Source organism: Equus quagga, chromosome 17 (genome assembly GCF_021613505.1).
Source record: "Equus quagga isolate Etosha38 chromosome 17, UCLA_HA_Equagga_1.0, whole genome shotgun sequence".
Classification (NCBI taxonomy): domain Eukaryota; kingdom Metazoa; phylum Chordata; class Mammalia; order Perissodactyla; family Equidae; genus Equus; species Equus quagga.
This window is the reverse complement of record NC_060283.1, coordinates 25,416,871-25,434,982: the sequence shown is the minus strand read 5'-3', so window position 1 is coordinate 25,434,982 and position 18,112 is coordinate 25,416,871. Positions and strand designations below refer to the sequence as shown.

The following is an 18,112-nucleotide window of genomic DNA, read 5'->3' as shown; positions in this document are numbered from 1 at the left end:
CTAAACGAAATCAAACACTAATGACAGCCATCTGGAAAATGGGATTCCTCATCCCGACCTCATAGGTGGGGAGAATGCAGTGAGTTCATACTCGTGACTCCTTCAGCACAACGTGCCTGGCGCCGAGCGCGCGCTCAGCCGAGGGGGACCACTGTGGTCACCGTGTTACTACACACTTGGGTATCCACCAGCTAAAGCGATCCCTTCCATTTGAGACACTGGCCTACGCCCCAGGGGATACCCCGAGGATGCTTAAGACAGTGTGGTTTGCCAGCCTGGGGGGTGGGGGGCGGTGTTGATAGTCTTACAAAAGGGGCGCAGTCTTTGGAACTTGCCAAGAAAGTCTTCCCCGTTTCGATTCCCAAGCGCCTTCCCCCGGGGCGTGAGCGCGCCCCCCGCAGGCGGTCTCCGGGAAAGCCTCGCCGGGGAGCCCCGGAGCGCAGGTCCCCCAAGCCCTCTCTCCCGCCCGCCCCGCCGGCCACCCTCGGGGGCGAGGCAGCCCGGCGCGTGGGAGGGGACGGCGCGCCATTGGCTTGTGCGCGGAACCGAGAGGAGGGACCAGCGCGGGCCGCCAGACTCAGGCAAAGCGCGGCCGCGCAGGGCTCCGCGCGCAGTCCAGCCCGGCCCGGCCCTGCCCTGCCCTGCCCGCGCGGGCGGCGCGATGTGAGGCGCCGAGGCCTCCGCGTCCCCGCGTCCCCGTGCCCGCCAGCTCCGCGCAGCGCCGGCGCCAGCATGCGCTAGCAACGTAAGTTCTGCTCCCCGCCGCCGCGCCCAGCCTCGCACTTTCCCCTCCCGCCGCCGGCCGGTGCCTGCGCAGCGCAGCGCAGCGCAGCCCAGCGGGCTCCTGCGGCCCAGGGACCGCTGGGGACAGCGAGGATGCCGGGCGCGCAAGCCGGGCGCCCCAGGACCGCTTGGCACCGGCGCATCCTGCCGGGACCCCAGGGGTCTCCTCCGCGGCTCTCCAAGGCGGCGTCCCGCAGGCCCTTGTGTTCCTCTGCTTCGCGCTCTCCGCTCGCTGCCCATCCCTCTGACTCGGTTTCCCTCTCGCCCCCGGCCTCCGTGCTCCGCCGTCTCCTCCCTCCTGGGCTGTTTATATCGCCCTCGGCCTCCCTCTCTCGGGCTCGCGCTCTCTGCTTCGGAGCAAGAGAGAAACAGCGAAAAGCAGTTTCTTTCTCCTTGGGGTCCGACTCGGTCCCCGCGCTCGGTTCTCTGTCCCTTCCTCCCTCCATCGCTCCCCTCCGCCCGCCTTCCTTTGTTCCCGGGTGCAAGGAGTGCGCGGCACAAACTTGCGAGTCCGCGTCCTTCTCTCTTCGCCCCCGCAGGGCCGTGGACCGAGGCGGCGGAGTTCCCGCTGCCCACAAGTCGGGCTCGACCTTCTGGTTCGGGGGGCCGTGGGCGGGAGCATCCGGGGCGCCCCACAGCCCGGAGCTCCCGGCCTGGGGTCCCCAGCCCTCAGGCCCGGGTCTCAGAAAGTGGTTGAGAGTCTGGAGCTGGGAGATAAAGGACACATTGGAGGGGGAGGAGCGAGACTGGGAGAGACCCCAGGCTCCAGGCTTCGGGGTGTGGGGCGAGGCAGAAATCGACGCCGCGCCAAGCCCCCGTTGTTGGGAGGGGCGAGGAGGGGAAGCGCAGGTGGAGACGGACGCCCCCTGGTCTCCCGTAAGTCGCGCCCTTAGCAGGAAGGGGGCGGTGTGGGCCATTGGCCTGGCGCTGGGTGGGCTGGGGCCCCCTGCCGTGGGCAGAAGAGTCACACCCACTCCTGGGGGTCTGCGAAGGAATGGCCAGAACGCCGCGCCTAGCCCCCGCGCGCCCCCCAGGGTCCGGCGCTCCACCCTCCCCTGCCCCCAACCCTTCCGGGGCTCCCGCCGTCTCCTGGCGGCCGTGGGGGAGCGGGTTTTTCCGCGGGGGCGACGGAGGCGGGGGCTGAAAATCCCCAGGTTCCTCCGAAGCCCAGCGCGGTCGGCCAAGGCCGCCCCAGCGCCCCGCGCTTCCTGGCTGATTTCCTGCAGACCAACTTCTCCCGGGGGGGGGGGGGGGGGGGCCGGCCTGCGGGGAGAGGGCCCCGGGGGGCAGGGATGGCCACCCTGGCTGCGCGGCCCCCTGGATCTCCACCCCTGGCGGCCTGTGCAGAGGGGACCACGACCCTCTCTTCCTGTAGCCCGCGGATACCAGGGACACCGGGTGGGGCGGGAGGAATTGTTGGAGGGCCAGGAGGGCGCGCTGTCCGTTCCTTAGCCGAAGCCCCACTCTCAGCCCACCGGGAGGAAAGATTTCTCTTCTTGGGTTGTTAGGGAATAAGACACGGCGCAATCCGCAGGCTTCTGTTACCCTATCTGAGAAACGGGCCGTCTGGGCCCTGAGGTCCCCTCTGGCCCCGGTGTCCTGGGAGCCGGCTGTCCTCGCTTCCCCTGCACACGCTGCCGGCTCCATCGTCCTTCCAAATTTGGAGTGGCGGGCTGAGGCTTAGAGCCCCGGGGCCACCTGTGGCGGGTGACACCTGCTGGACCCACAGCTCAGGCCTGTTCTCGGCAGGGCCCCGCCCCCAGGACCCCCCCCCCCACCCCCGCAGAGTCTCCAACCACACTCCGCTGTCTCCCTTCCCCCGAGGTCTTATGGCAGCGCCCCCTCTGCTGGAGCAACAGTCTGCCCCTCCAGAGAGGGAGTAGGGGGGCACTGTAATTAACAATGGCCCCTGATGTGCGCACACTTCTGGACTGTTCTTTACTTTTACTTATTGGACAAAATGTTTGTGAGCTCTGTGCCAAAAACGATTGCGTGCAGAATGCCAGGCACAGTTCCAGGCCCTGGGAGACAGGTGTGAACAAAATAAAGATGCTTGCCCTCATGGAGCTGACGCTTAAAGGGGAGTGGCAGTTAACTAAGGAAAGAAAGAAGCAAATTATATGGCCTATTGGGAAGTGAGGTGGAAAAGTTGAGTGTTGAGGTTGGGGAAGGTGGGATTGCCATTTTCAATAGGGTGGTCAAGGAGGCCTCTTGGAGGAGGTGACTTTTGAGCTAAAGCTTGGAAGGAGTGAGCTGTGAGGATGGCTTGGGAAGTAAAGATCCTGCAGAGAACAACCTGTTCAAAGGCCCTGAGGCAGGAATGTGCCTCTTGTATTTGAGGAACAACAAGGAGCCAGCGCAGCTGGAGTGGAGTGAGGGAGTGGGGAAGAGAAGGGAAGCCCCCCCGTTTCACAGATGAGGGAAGTGATGCTCAGAAACAGCATACAAATCACCCCCAGACAGGCAGCCCAGGAGCCGCAGCTGCAGGGCGGGTTGCCTGCTGGTCTGAGTCCTGGCCCATAATACTTTCCCTTCTTCCTGCATCTCAACCAACCTTCGCAGCCCGGGTGGTGCCCTCCCAGGGCCAGGTCTGGCCAAGTGCGGGGACGTGGAGGGGAGCCACCTAGTACCCTGAGGGGTTCCGTACCTGCAGCCTGTTGCCAGCCCCTCCCCACGGTCTCCCAGCACCGCTGGAGCCAGTGCCCTGGGGCCAGCATCTTCCCATGACCCACGGGGACCCTGTTCTCTCTCTTCCCATTTCCTCCCCGTGGTCACCGCTTCCCCACTCTGTGTGGAGCCCCCGTGGGCCCTGGAAGGGGACCTGCTCTGAAGCTGATATGGTCAAGGGGGAAACTGAGGCAAAGAAGTTGAGCGTCCTAATCTGAAAATAGCAACAACGTTGTTAGTACGTGTTTGCTGCACAACAGCTCCCATTCTGGGTGTTTGTGGTGGGAGGTAGGTGTCATTATCACCCCCATTTAACAGATGAGGAGACCAAGACCCTGGCTGAAGGCCACGCAGCTAATAAGTGGCAGCGCCCAGATTTAAGCACAGGCCTTTGGAGTCATGACCCACTCCTTTAACCACTAAGGCGGAGCCCCAAACCCCCAGGAGACGGGTGGCCCTGGACCGTGGTCCTGGCTCATGGGCGTTGGGGACAAGTACAGGGACTCTTCTCCTGTGTCGCTCGTCCCCCAGAGGGCAGATCACCGCTTGCTTCTGAAAAAGTTGGCTCAAAACGGTGGAGCATCCTTCAAGGAGACTCCCGTCCTGCCCGCTGCTCCTCCTACAAGTTCCTGGGCAGCTGGGGAGTTGGGAGGGGTGGGAGGGGAGAGGGATGTGTCCGGGGCCTTCTCACAAGACCTCAGGCCCCATGGGACGCGGAAGCACCAGCCGCCGTTGAGGGCCCTCATGTGGTTGCTGGGCATGCGCGAGGCTGGCCTGCCCCTGAGCTGAAAAGGACAGGAGTTCTCCACATGCCTTTGTGAGCGACACTGGGGACAGGAAGACCCTCCCGGTGACTTCTGAGTGGTGATGGATGGCCGGCCGGCGGAGGGCTGGGCCCCCTGCACACAGCAGCAGCTTCAGAGCGCTGGGGGAGCCCCCGGGATGTGCCTCCTTCCTGCCCTCTGCCCTGCCCTCTCATCCTCCAACGCCATAGGGAATGTTTGCTTTTGGTCCCTGAACCGTTGGAGACGTTTGTATGAAAATCTGGGCTTTCCTCCGCCTTTCTGGAAATCAGGCACCTTCAAAAGAGAACAAGTGGAGAGACAGGAGGGAGGTGTGGGTCCCTGGGGACAGTGACAGGCGCTGGGACTGGGGGCGGGGCGGCTGGAGCTGGGGCCTTGCTTGCTGGAGTGTGGAAGCCAAATCACGAGTATTGCAGCCAGGCGGGTTCCTAGAGACCACACTCCCATTTTGTAGATGGGGAAACTGAGTCCCAAGGTCAGGCCCCGGCTTACCCACCATGGCAGAGTCTGCTGGTGGCCTCAGCTGTCCTGTCCCCCAGCCCAGTGACGCAGGGCTCACCCACCACCCTTCCAGCTTCTGTGCAAATCCTTTGCTACCGGCGGCTGCCCTGGGCCTGGGGGGTCTTGGAAACGGGCATGGAATCTCTTTCTTGATCACAGAGCTTCGTCGTGGGGGCTGGGTTTGTCGTCCTCGTAGGATTTGCACCGTGCTCGCTCCTCTACCCTGCCAGCTCTGCCCTCTGTCACCCTCGCCCTGTGCGGCAGCATCGACGCAGAGCCGCTGGGCAGTGGTGCTGGACGGAGGGATGGGGGAATGCAGCCCCGCCCCCGGCTGGCTCTCCGAGGCCCAGCCTTCAGGATAGATACAGGATAGTTACGCTGTCAGGGGACACCCTGCAGGGAAGCCTTGCCACGTGGCAGCCTCACCTCGGCTTCCCCACTCACCCCATGGGCCCCGAGACGCCCCCTAAAACCTGCACCCCGGAGGCCACCCTGATGATGTCAGTAGTGCAACCGGTCCATCGAGGGTCCTCTGTGTCCTGTGACTTCCTCGTCTGGCTCCAGCCCTCCCAACAGCCTAGTGAGTCAGACGTGGTCACCCCACTTCCAGGGAAGGAATGGAGGCTCCCCGGAGGGAATCTGTCCAAGGCCCGGGGCTAGCGATGCACAGCCGAGATTTGAATGCAGGTCCCTTCCTCCCCAAGCATCCATTACGGCCCTGGAGACGTGAGATCGGCTCTGCTCCAGGGCCCCAGTGGTGGGTTCTGGCTGCACCTTTTGAGACCCCATCTTGCCCATGTGGGTGAGGGGCTGGCCCAGGGAGGGACGACAGGGTGGACGGTGGAGGGCCCCCCTTGCTGGAGCTCTGGCCAGCCCCCCCATCTCTCTCTGCCAGCCCTGCTCCTGTGCGGCCCTGCCCCAGCCCCCGTTTCCAGCTATTTTGCACCAATGTGATAACAGAACAATGGGTCTCGCCTTAGCCCGAGGCCCTGCAGGAGCCCAGGGAGGAATGTAGATGCTGGCCACCCGCCAGGGGCTTTCAAGAGGAGACCGATGGGGAACGTGGCTTAGAGCTTGGTTCTTCCTGGAGGTCAGGCTCACCCAGCACTGGCCCCCCCAACACACACCCCAACTGCTCTGGGGACATCCGTTAAAGCATAGTGAGTTGGTGTGAATTTCAGCTCTGTCACTCACTCCAAGAGACCCTTGAATACGTCATCTGGGCCTTGGTTTCTTTGTCTGTAAGATGTGGTGGACAATACAGCCCTTCTCATAGCGTTGTCCTGGGGACTCCAGGGAACCCCTGGTCTGCAAGGCCTGGCCCACCTCCAGCCCTCACCAGCTGGGGAGGGACAGTGTGCTGCCCCCACAGAGCCTTGTTGGAGAAGGAAGAGCTTCTTGGCTGGGATGCTCAGCCGCAGTGGCGTCCCCCTGAGTCACCGGGCGGCCGGCAGCTGGGGGGTGTTCTGGGCCCCAGGCCCCTTCCTCCCCCCATCCCTCCCGGTCGGTTCCTAAGCAGCCCTCATGGGCACGGTCTCCGTGAAGGGGACAACGCTGCAGTCCATGCGTTGCTATGGAAACCAGCCTTCCTGGGAAGGCAAGGGGGGGGGCATGGGTTGGGAGAAGTCCTGAGGACCAGCCTGGGAATGATGTCCCGCCCCGTGCCCCGTTAACGTTACTCGCTGCTGTCCTGAGGGAGCCTGGAAAGGGTGCCAGCCCCTCCGATGCCTCCCTGCGCGGTGAGGGAGGAAGCTGGGAAGAGGGAGTAGTGTGGTTTCACACAGGAGGAGGTGGAGGCTCAGAGAGGGCAAGTAACTTTCCTGAGGTCACAGAACAGTTGAGACAAAGCACTGGGGTTTGAGCCGAAGTTTGAGCAGTCGTTAAGTACTCGCCCCCCCACTCTGTCATCCTCCCCTGACACTTGTCCCCCGATGAGCCCGCCCTTCCTGGCCTCCTGCCCTCTCTGGGGGCTTTGCTTGGTCTCTGCCCCATCACGGCCCCTCTGTCTTGCTGCCGCTGGGAGCTCTGTGGCGATGTTCCCTCCTGGCCTCAGATGTCACTGGACATGAGGAAGGGGGAGGGGCTGCAGGTACCCGGACCATGGCCAGCAGGCGGCGTCTCAAGCCCTCCCCCCACTCAGTAATTGGTCGCCAACACTGGTAGAGCTCCTCCTGGGCCAGGAGCTGTCCCAGGCCCCGTGGACAAATCCACAGACCCCTGCCCGGTGGCGCTTGTCTTCTCATGATGGCTGCAGCTTTCTGAGACAGGGGGGTGACATCTCACCCAGCCCTCCAGCCTCCACATCTCCTGGGCACTCCAGAGGCTGGGCCTTCCGCCCAGACCATCTGCACCCACTCTCCTAGGGTCTCCAGCCTTCACGACCCGCTCGCCCAGAGCCACCTGGCCAGGAGGGGTGTCCAGATTCCAACCCAGCCCAGCCTGACTGCACAGCCCCTTGCCTGCCCCCCTCGGCCACCAGCTGGGCCCTGCCACGCAGAGCTGGGGGTGAGCCCGAGCGTGCTGGGTGGCCTTGGGGATCCCTCCTTCCCTCAGCCCAGCGGTCGCTCGTTTGCTCATGCGCATGCCGTGCCCGCTGTGTACCGAGGCCCAGTGGGGGGACTCTCGGGGGCACAGTCAGCCCTGCCTTCAGATTGGTGGTCTCAGGGAGCCCAGTGCCCATGATGTGACCAGGAGGATGGGCTGGAAGTGGCCAGTGGTCCACACGGAGACCCTCGAGAGTCCAGGGGCGGGAGGGTGCCGTGCCGGGGAAGGCCCCCTGGTGGAGGGGCTGTGCAAAGACCCGACTTGACCAGGAGCATGGAGGTGGGGAGCGGAGAGCAGGGCGTCAGGGTGTTAAAAGGACAGCGGTCTGCCAGCTTTCCTGAAAACTGAGGTCGGAGAGCTGGCCAGGGCAGAATGCAGAGGGTCGTGAGCTCAGGGGCTGGGGGGCTGCAAGCCACTGTCCCTTCTCCCTGCTTGGCAGGTCCACCCAGGAGAGTCTGGGGGTGGAGGGCAGCCTCCTGCCCAGCTCTCCCCCACCCTTGGGCAGCCTGGCACCCGGGACGCCCTGGGGGTCCTTCAGAAGGCAGCCCTGCAGGCAGGCCTTTTGCATTGTGCACAGCTGAATGGAGAAAGGGGACAGAGGGCATACCCCAGGGGCCAGGGAGGGGCGTGGCGGGAAGTGCCCTCTGTACTCACGCAGTGGGGCCAGGCCTCAAAGACACTCCTGGAATGGCCTCGAAGCGGGGAGAGTTCAAGGGCAGACTGGAGGGGTGGGGCCCATCTCGGGGCTGGCCTGTGTCTGGGAGCATCGCGGCTGCCTGTCCGCCCTCCCCAGGGTGGAGAAGGGACTCCGCGCCCAGAGCAGCTAATGTGCTGAGGCAGGTGCGGGGGAACCTACTCTCTGGAGCTCAAGTTCAAGATTGCCCTCTCCCTGGGCGGCCACAGGCCCTTGTCAGTGGTGCACTCCTGGCTGCGGCTGGCCCCTGGGGGCGGCCACAGTGGGTCCCACCAGCTCCGAACTCGATGGCAGTGCCTGTGGGTTAAGCTTGTCCCACTGAAGGGTGATGCGGGATGTCCAGTGGGTCCAGGACACCACAGTCCCCTTCTGCCCCCAGCCCCAGCAGCCTGGCACTGCCACGCCCGCAGCCTTTGCTTTGCGGGTTCAGGCCTGTGGCGCGGAGGGGGTCACTGTGTGTGCTGGTGCGGAGGGTCGTCGGCAGAGGAAGGCAACTGACCCTCCGAGCCAGGGTCACGGACAGCCCAGGCGGACGCTGACTGAGTGCTTTTCCTGACCCTCCCTGGCCCCCACCCCTGGAGCCACTGCTATGTGAACGGCGTGGGGAGGGTGTGAGTTTCTTTGTCTATGTGCCACCTCAATCCAGCCCTTTCCATGGCCAGGCCCTACCTCACACAGGCATGGAGATGTGTGTCCTCAGCCTCCCTGTGAGGCAGGACCCTTTATTTCCCAACTATAAATGGGGAGACTGAGGCACAGAGAGATTCAGTGAGCTGCCTACAGGCGCACAGCTAAGAAGTGGTGGATCTGGGGTTTGAACCCAGAGAGTGTGGCTTCAGCTGTTCAGCTCCCAACCCTTAGCCTTCTGGCTGTGGCAGGTCGCTGGCACCTTTTAAAGCGCTTCCTGTCCATTCTTTCGTTTCTCCTTAGACCAGCCTTAGGGGGAGAGGAAGGGCTGCTGTTCCCGTTTCACAGATGCTCAGAGGAGGAGTGACTTCTCTGATCGATGGCTGACAGGTCAGCGCCCCGTCCGCCCAGGCTGTGAGCGACGTGCCTGAGTCACACAGCCCAGAAGGACGGAGTCAGGCAGCACGGCTGGCCCGGGCGAGAAGGGTTAGAGAGCCAGGGGGTCCCATCTGAGGGGCTCATGGGAGGTCTGCCCATCCCTGGAGCCGGCAGGGACACAAGGAATGGGTCCGCTCATGTGCTGCGGGCGGTGCCCGTGGTTGGCGGCTCTGGCACACAGTAGGGCACTTTGTCCCCTAGTCAAAGGCCGATTTCCCATCTAACTCAGTATTCTTCCACTCCCGCTGTTCCCTTCGAGAAATGAAAGCTTACGGTCACACAAAAACCTGTACGCAGGTGTTTCCAGCAGCTCTGTTCATAGTCATCAAAATCCAGAAACGACCCAGATGTCCCCCCGTGAGTGGCGGGCTAACCCGGGCCGTCCCTCCGTGGAATGGGCTGTGCCACTAAGGGGAGTGGGCCGTCGATGCGCACGACAGCTGGGGCAATCTCGAAGGTGTGGTGCTGAGTGAGAGAAGCCGGTCCCGAAAGTCATTCCCGTGTGATTCCACTCACCAAACATTTGAAACAGCAGACGTAAGCCTAGTGGCACGCGACAGGTCAGCGGTTGCCGTGAAGGGAGAGTGTGACAGGGACCGCATGAGGCGGTTTGGGGCCATGCGCCTGCCCTGTGTCCTCATTTGGAGATGCTCTGTGTGCTAAAATTCATATAACCGTATAGCAAAAAAAGGTCCGTTTGGCTGTGTGTAGATTAAAGATGGAAGGCCAGGGGGAGGCAGAAGGGGAGGGGCGCCGGCCGGGCTGCCCCAGGGGCTTCCTGTGCGGAGGGGCGGGGGGAGGGGGGCCCCCCCCCCCGAGCTGCGCGGCTCTCGTGGGTGGGCAGCCTCGAGCCAGCCTACCTGGCAGCGGAAGGGCCAGAGGCTGATCATAGCTTCGCTCTGGATTCACGAGGAGGTGGTGGAAGTGGCTGAGATGCTGTGACGGTGCCTGGGGCCCCAGGAGCAGCGTGGTGACCCTGGCTCTCGCGGGGGGGGGGGGGGGGGCCAGATGCCTCCCGCCCACTGGCACCGGGCATTGGAACTGGCTTCCTGGTCACCATCGGCCACCTCCCGTGTCCCCGGGCGGGCATGGGAGGAGAAAGCCTTGCTGCCCCCATTTTACGGATGGGGATGAGGCTGGGGCATCGGCCCCGTGAAGACCCACATACCCGCTTTTGCTGCCATTTCCACACTCCAGCTGGCGGCAGCCAACCTGGTTTATGCAAGTCTGGAGCCGAGTTGACGTGAAGCCACAGGGCCGTCTCTGCTCTCATGTTGGTTTGCTGGCTGCTTTCTTTTGTTTGAAGATGCTGGGAGGCTGGAGGACCAGAGGGGACCTGGGGACATTCCCGCCTCTGGCAGCCCTGGCTGGGGCTCACGCCTGGGGTCACATGGCTAAGACCCAGTCCCAGGCCTGGTCAGGGAGGTCCACAAACCCAGCTCAGGTCCCCTCTGGGCCGTGTCTGTGAATGGGGGTGTCTTCCTGCCCTGCCAGAGGGTGGCCGCGGGTGGCAGTGGGATGCTGGAATAGGGGAGGCCGCCAGCGCTGGCGGGCACACACTGGGAGGGGTACTAGTGCTTCCCCCGTCTCTGTGGAGCCCCCCTGAGCTCGGTTTCCTCATCTGTGGAATGGGCGCAGAGTCCCCATCTGGCAGGGTGGCTGTGGGGGAGGAGCCCAGCGCCCCCGGTGGCTCCCACAGCCTTTCCCTCACTGTGGGCTCCGCTCCCCATCCTCCACGCAGGTCTCTGCTGACCGAAGGCGAGGACCGGCCCGCTCCTCATCTCTGCGTCTCCGTCGCCCGGCCCAGTGCCTGCACACAGTAGGTCGCCAGACCGGGCCCGAGGTGGGGTTGGGGGCTGTGGGGATTGGGGGCAGACACGGCGGGTGGTGGTGATGCCAATGGCAGGGAGGGGACGAGGCCTGGAACAGAACCCCTGCCAGCACTCCTGGCCCTCCTTCCCCTGGCTCAGCTGGGTCCCAGGGCCACCTCCTCCCCTTCTGTCGGCCCCGGCAGGTTCAAAGGAGGTTGTCTGGGAGATACGAGGGAGGGAGGGTGTGCTGGGCAGCCGGGATGGTCTGGGCTGCAGGGCAGTGGGGGGCTTGTGCCCACACAGACTCAGGACCCCCCGCCCCAGGTGTCGTCAGGTCCTCCCCTCTTCTGAACCCTGCCTTCTTCTTTACTTCATCCCCGGGAACCTTTGGGTGGGGTCTCCATCCACCTGAATGCCTGGTCCTGGTCTCACACCTTCCTCCAGGGCCGTCTCTGAGCTCCTTCCAGCCTGCTCACCTGGGCTGTGCCATGTCCACTTGGGCCAGATGGGCTGGCAGAGCTGGACGGGCCTTGGGAGCATCCGCTCCAACCCGTTTTACAAATGAGGAAGCTGAGGCCGGAGAGGGTAGGGATTGCCCCTGTGGTCACACAGCACGTGCTTAGGGAGCCAGCCCTGGGTCTGGGCCCTCAGGCACCTGTGTCCCACTTGCTGGCCCAGCAAGCCCAGGCTGGGGTCCGGCTGCCCCCTGAGGCCTGGAAGCTGGGCAGGACCAGTGGCCTGAGGCCAGTGTCTCCCCTCTCAGCCTTCCCGCAGACACAGGTCTCCCAGACAAGATGGCAGCCAAGCAGCCTCCCCCTCTCATGAAGAAGCACAGCCAGACGGATCTCGTGAGCCGCCTGAAGACCCGCAAGATCCTCGGCGTGGGTGGGGAGGACGACGACGGGGAGGTCCACCGCTCCAAGGTGGGTGCAGAGGGCACCTGGAGCCAGCCACGCCTGCAGTCCGCCCTGAGCACCAGGGTGGCGAGAAGAGCAGCTGGGGCCCACGTAGCTGCAGGAAGCCCAGGACATGGCACATTTTTCTGGAAACTTAACAGAGACGCCAGGGGAATAATAACAAAAATGAAAGCCGATTGTTAGAGTGGTTGGAGGGCGTGTTATGTGTGCAGTGTCACATGACTGCTTGATAAGCGTTATTGAACCTGCTTCTAGCCCTGGGAGATGTGGACAGAGTTATTAACCCATTTTACAGATGAGGAAACTGAGGCTCAGAGAGCTTCAGGCCTTGCCCGAGGCCACACCAGTAAGGCAGAGCCAGGCCTCAAGCAGACCCCTGAGCCGTCATTCTCAGCCGCTGTGCTTTCAGTTTCCCTTAAGCCCTGGTGTCAGGGAGGCAGACAGGGGGTGACCCTCTGGCTAGGCAGAGGTCCCAGGTGGGGCCCCGGGCATGCCAGGGGTCTCGGGAGGGGCCTGGGCGTGCTGGGAGCTGCCGTCTCTGTTGCCTCTGACCCCCATGTATCCTCAGATCAGCCAGGTCTTGGGCAATGAAATCAAGTTTACTGTTCGCGAGCCTTTGGGGCTGAGGTGAGCCTGTCCGGAGCCTGGGGGCTGAGGGGTCATGGGAGGGGCTGCTTAGGACCCTGCCCACCGGCCTTGCCCTGTGTCCGGTTGACCTTGAGCCCATCCCCCCTCATTCTCTCCCCCAACACCAGCCATCCCTGGGCCCTCAGCTGGATGGGGAGGGACCCTGGGGCTTGGGGCGGCCGCGGGCCTGGCTCTGACCTGCGTCCCTGCGCCCCCAGGCTCTGGCAGTTCGTGTCTGCTGTGCTCTTCTCCGGCATTGCCGTCATGGTGAGCCCGCCTCCCCGGCCCTGGCCCTGCTCTGTCCCCCCTGCCCTGTCCCTGGGCCTCCCCGGGCCTCCTCCCACCCGCCGCCTGCCCGGAGCATCGCAGGTGCCATCGTCGGTGGTCCGGTCCCCGGCACCCCAGCCCTTCTGTTGCGGCATGAGGGTTGGGGCAGGCACGGTCCGGCCTGGCTTCTGGGGGAGGGACGGAGGACCAGGGGAGGTCGCAACAGTGACCCTCACCTGGAGCCTCCCCCCGCCCGCGCCCGCAGGCCCTCGCCTTCCCCGACCAGCTCTATGATGCCGTCTTCGACGGGGCCCAGGTGACCAGCAAAACCCCCATCCGCCTCTACGGTGGCGCGCTCCTCAGTGAGTACCGCGCAGGCCTGGGGGGACGGGCAGCCGCGGGGGCCGGGAGCCTCCCTCGTGCCGGGGCCCCTTCCCAGCCCCCTCCGGCCGGCGAGCTGATCTCTGCCGGGTGTGTACCGCCATCTTGTGGCCATGGGCGGAACGCATCCTGTGGACTGGGGCTCTGTCTTCGCTGTCATTGGAGATAAGCATTTATTGAGCGCCTGCTGTGTACAGTGCACCACCTGGGCACTGGGATAGAGAGATGAATGAGACCCAGGCCCTGCCCTCCAGGGGCCTCACAGCCGAGAGGAGGAGGCAAAACCAACAGTGTCTGCAAAAGTCTTCCACCCTTGGGCCTCTCATTTGAACCCCTTCTGCGTCCTCTCCTCTGAGGCACACAGTGTTAGGAAGCTGAGTTACAGATTCTAAAACCTAGCACAGATGGTTTCCCTACCTTCCCTCCAAAACATTCTATGGCTCCCTATTACCTGCAGGGTAAAGTCTCAGCTCCACCTGGCAATCAGGGTCGTCTGTGGGGTGGATCCAGCCTGCCTTCCCAAATCCACCTCCCCCACATCCCACAGGGGGCCCTGCACCACAGCTGCACCGCGGGATGCCCAGTCCTGTTTCAGAAGGCCTCCGTGCCTTGGCACACGCAGTTTGCCCAGCCTTGTGCCCATGGCACTTCTGCTCAACCCTGGAAGGCCCACTGTAGTACCTCCGGGGCCGGGGGTGGGTGGTGAGGCTTGGGGCGGCTTGAAGCCCTTCACCCACGCGTGGAGGGCTGGAGTTACACGGTTACGGTTCAGTTTGTTGAAATAAAATGAGCACGAATCTGGAGCTCAGAGCCGGCAGACTCTGGGTAGGAGGTTGAGTCTAGGCTGGGGTTGGGACCGCTGAAAAATAAGGCCTAACGCCTCCCTGTGTGATTCCCGAATGGGCGGTTTCCAGTCTCTAGGAGTCCGTTTGGAAAGAAAATGGGATGGCAGGACCAGGGGCCCACCCACTCGGTGGTCTCCCTCACTGCAGAATCCTGACCCATCTGATAGGGGCTCAGTCCTCCTCTTTTACAAATGAAAAGACAGCCCGGGGCAGGGGCCATGACTTGCCCAGTGTCCCGTGGCGCCTTGGAAATTAAATGAACTGCGAGGAGCTTATTGCTGAGGCTGCCAAGTCAGATCTGGCAGGAATGGGACCGGGGACGGATGGATGGCCGAGTTTTCGACTGAGGAATGTGAGTGGGCGCAGGAGACGTGGAAGTCGCGATCCTGGCTCCCTCGCCTTATAAGGCTACAGGGAGGAAGACCAGGCCCCTGGCCCTGCCCGAGGGGGTGGGGGGCAGGCGGCCCCGCCCCCAGTCCACGCTCTGTCCCCCGCCCCAGGCATCTCCCTGATCATGTGGAACGCGCTCTACACGGCGGAGAAGGTCATCATCCGGTGGACTCTGCTCACCGAAGCCTGCTACTTCGCGGTGCAGTTCTTGGGTGAGTCCTAAGGTCGAGGTGAGGGAGGGAGGCTGGGGGGCGGGCGTGTCAGGGCTGCTGGGCCCCCACCTGCCACGTCTTCCCACCTGGGTTTCCAGGAAGTGAGGAGCGCCGTCTGAGGGGGAGGGCCTCGTGTGGCTGGGTTCACCTGTGTGCCTGCACACCTGTGCTCCACACCTGGTGGGTACCTGTACCCTCCTGCCTACACACACGTGCATCGGCACAGCCTTGCACACGCGGTGCACTTGCAGCCTCCCGAATGTGCACATGTGTTCCAGCGCAGGCGTGACGGCACGCCCCTGTTTTGCTCATGTCCTTGCCCCGGACCCTGCCCCGTGGGGGCCGTCAGACATGTGTGGGGTCTGGTGAGGGGGCAGGTCCTGCCCGTCCCAGCCTGCAGGATCTCGGCTCAGGGCGGGGTCAGCGTGGCATCGCGTGGTTGGGGGGAGCCCTCTGACCTCTGTCTCCTCCCGGCCTTTCTCCCGCAGTGGTCACTGCCACGCTGGCCGAGACGGGTCTTGTGTCCATGGGGATCTTGCTGCTCCTGGCCAGCCGCCTCCTCTTCGTTGCCATCAGCATTTACTACTATTACCAAGTCGGCCGAAAACCCAAGAAAGTCTAGCCACCGGCCAGCTGGAGCCCTGCTGGGCAGGGAGGCCCTGGCGCCTTCGTCTCCAGGAAGGACCCTGGGCTGCCTAGCCCCGCCCCCGGCAGGCGGGGGGGCCGCCCTCCTCTCTGGATGCTGGGATCTTCTGGGCTTGTAGGTTTTGGGGGGATGGGGCCTCTGCACCCCGTCCTTCACCACACAGTGACGCCCCCTTTTCTTGGGTCTCTTGGCCCCCTGGACAGACACCGACTGAAGAGTTTGAGCCACGGGGCATTGGGCTAGGGTGAGGCTCCCCCCCTCGGCCAGGAGGCCCTCCTTTCTTGGCAGGGAGGCTGTGGCCTGCCTCCCTGTCCTGCCCCCACAATTCCCCCCCCACCGAGTCTAGTGCCGGACGGAGCTAGAAGCCCGGAACTGGGCTTCTGTCTGTGCTGGAAAAGCCAGGAACTTGACCCTGTCCCCCTGCACCTCACATGTGGGGACCCCGCCACCTGCTGAGCACACACCCCGGCCCCTCCCACAGCCCAGCTGGGGCTGGCGGGCGGCGGGGCTGCCTCTTACTGCGCACTCCCCTTACAGCCTTTCTGTGAGCTGGGCCACATGCAGCCAGAGCCCTGTCCCCAGGCAGCCTGGCTACCACGGGCCTCCTGGGGCTTTGCTCTAGGCTCCCCTGGAGGCCCCTAGGAGCCCCCACCCCACAACGGCCTGGGTCTGGAGGCTGCCCGGGCTTCACCCACAGGCTGGCCCTGAGAGAGGGACACACAGATAACCCCAGATGGAGGCCACCTGAAAGGGATGGGGTTTGGGGTGAGGAAGAACGAAAAGCAGTGGCATCTCCTTGTCTCTTGGTGTGTCCTCTGGGTCTGATGTCCGCCTGGCTCAGCCCCTCCCGACCCATGCCCCCTCCCCAGGCTACTGCCCCCTGGACCTCCGGCCTGGGCTGCCCCCCAGGCCTGGCGGACTAGGATTGAGTGCTCTTCAAACTCTGCGGGGAAAATACACGGAAACATTTCAGTAGGTCCCCCCCCCACGGCCCCAGTGCTCTGGACAAGGTGGCCGGCCCGCAGAGCTGAAGCCCATGCCTGCCCACAGCACCGTGTGCTCCCCATTAGTCCCCGCCCCCAGCGCTCTCCTTCCCTCTGGGACAAGAATGTGCCCACCAGGGATGGCAGCCCCCGGGTTCTGGGGACAGGGGTGGAGAGCCGCAGCCCAGGCCCGGAATCACTGCCCCTCTTAGGATAGAGTGTGTGTAGGGGGCAATGGATGGTCCTCAGGAGTGATGGACGGTCCTTAGGGGGTGATGGACGGTCCCCAGGGGTGATGGACGGTCCTTAGGGGTGGTGGACAGCCCTGCCCTTAGGGGGCGATGGACACTCCCCAGGGGCAATGGACGGTCTTAGGGGGAGATGGATGGTCCTCAGGGGTGATGGATGGTCCTTAGGGGCGGCCCCGGTCTGGCTGCTGCCAGGTGGGCATTTGCCTGGGGACCTTCCTTGGCCCACACGGGGCCCCATACTGCCCTCCCCTGTGCCCAGCAGAGCGGTGGCACCACTGCAGCGCCACACCTGAGGGGAGGCCCCGCGGGAGGGAGCCTGGTCACAGACACAGGGCCGCTCTTCCCTGGCTTCCATCTCTTGCCTCTGAAGTTTGTGTGTCTCCCCAGAACCCTGCCCCCCGCTGAGCCCTGGGTGGCCGGGATCCCATGGTCGCCTTTGGGAGGTGGTGTTGGTGGCCACTGGGCAGTGGCTGCAGGCCAAGGCCACATCTTCCGTCTGACCGTGCCTTTTAAGGCCTGGCTAGTCCACAGTGGGTGATGGACGGTTTGTCCTCATGACCCCTGGGCGCGGGATAGATTCCCCTGGGAGGCAGGCAGGGGAGCGGGGACACAGGCTTGGGATTCGGGCTCTGGGTTGGCATCTCTGAGGCTGAGCCGGCCAAGCTCCCTGCCTCAGCTGGGGGCAGGGGGGCGGGGTGGCAGTAAGGACCCGCTGGCATGGGAATGTCCGGGCTGTGGCACAGCAGTGCTGTGAATCCCATGCTGCTTGCTTAGACATGGGAGGGAGGGGGCCTGGCACACAGACACACGGCCCTGGGGTGGGGGTGGGGGCACATTAAGGCCAAGAGTCGTGGTTGGGGTGGGGGCAGTTACAAGGGGACAAGGACAAAGAACACACCAATCTAGTGAGGAGGCCTGTGTGGGCCCAGCTCCCCATCCAAAAGGTTTGGGGGGATCCAGAAAACTCCTTGCCACAGGGACCCAGGGCCGTCTTGCCAAGCTCCTGCCCCCCCAGCCCCTCCCCCCAAATCAAGACCACCTTTCTTCACGGTCACTATTTATTCTTCGTTCCTTTGTCTTTTTGTAAGAAACAGTCACAAAAACCAGTGCAAACCCATTGGTGTGGGCGTCCTGTTTTATATTACAAAAACTCCTTTCGATATATAATATAAAAAGGGGCTCACAGGAACACGGGATAAGTTAGCTCTGGCATCCACCGCGGGGAACGGGGACAGGGTTCAAAACAGACTTTCCAGACGGGACCCACGAGGAGGGGGGGGTGTGGGGGCCTCAGCTGGTTTGGGGGACCCTGTCTGAGCCCCTTAGGTGTAGACAGGAGAGGGGCCTGGGGGGCTGAGGAGGGGCCCCTGCCGCTATGATGTACTCCCTTCTCTAAGGGGCACAGCTCCGGAGCAGGGTGGGGTGCGTGACCACGCAGGGCCTTCCCTGTCAGTGGGGTTGGAAGTCTTGGCAGAGAGGCATTGCACCCCTGCCCCCCAACCCCCCCCCAACTGCCACCAGCACCTATTATGGGCTATATCTGGACCGGCCAAGCCAGATACGTGAGCCCGAGAGGCTTGTCTGATGGGGGCTGAGCTTTCTCCTTCCAGCCCCTAGGAAAGGGCTCCGGCAGCCAGCCCTGCAGACAGTTACCCGCCTGGACTGATGCTACAGGGAGCAGTGTCTGCCTGCTGTCCCTCCCCGGCCCCAGACCTGGTGGGAGGC

The 18,112-nt window shown here is 63.8% G+C and overlaps 1 protein-coding gene across 1 annotated transcript; it reads left to right on the top strand.

The window, feature by feature from the left end:
* The first annotated feature begins 524 nt into the window (after window positions 1-524).
* Window positions 525-17,504, top strand: TP53I11 (tumor protein p53 inducible protein 11). Its single transcript, XM_046643869.1, has 8 exons — window positions 525-745; window positions 10,799-10,876; window positions 11,632-11,791; window positions 12,354-12,412; window positions 12,631-12,679; window positions 12,945-13,041; window positions 14,406-14,507; window positions 14,996-17,504. The coding sequence occupies exons 3-8, from the start codon at window positions 11,663-11,665 to the stop codon at window positions 15,127-15,129; spliced, it is 570 nt and encodes a 189-aa protein (XP_046499825.1). The 5' UTR covers window positions 525-745; window positions 10,799-10,876; window positions 11,632-11,662; the 3' UTR covers window positions 15,130-17,504.
* The last annotated feature ends 608 nt before the right edge of the window (window positions 17,505-18,112 follow it).

Bases quoted from the DNA above. Each gene is read 5' to 3' on its own strand.
- TP53I11 (XM_046643869.1), top strand. From the start codon at position 11,663: ATGGCAGCCAAGCAGCCTCCCCCTCTCATGAAGAAGCACAGCCAGACG. The intron at 13,042-14,405 runs GTGAGTACCGCG...CCCCCGCCCCAG, and splicing joins CTACGGTGGCGCGCTCCTCA to GCATCTCCCTGATCATGTGG. The intron at 14,508-14,995 runs GTGAGTCCTAAG...TTTCTCCCGCAG, and splicing joins CTTCGCGGTGCAGTTCTTGG to TGGTCACTGCCACGCTGGCC.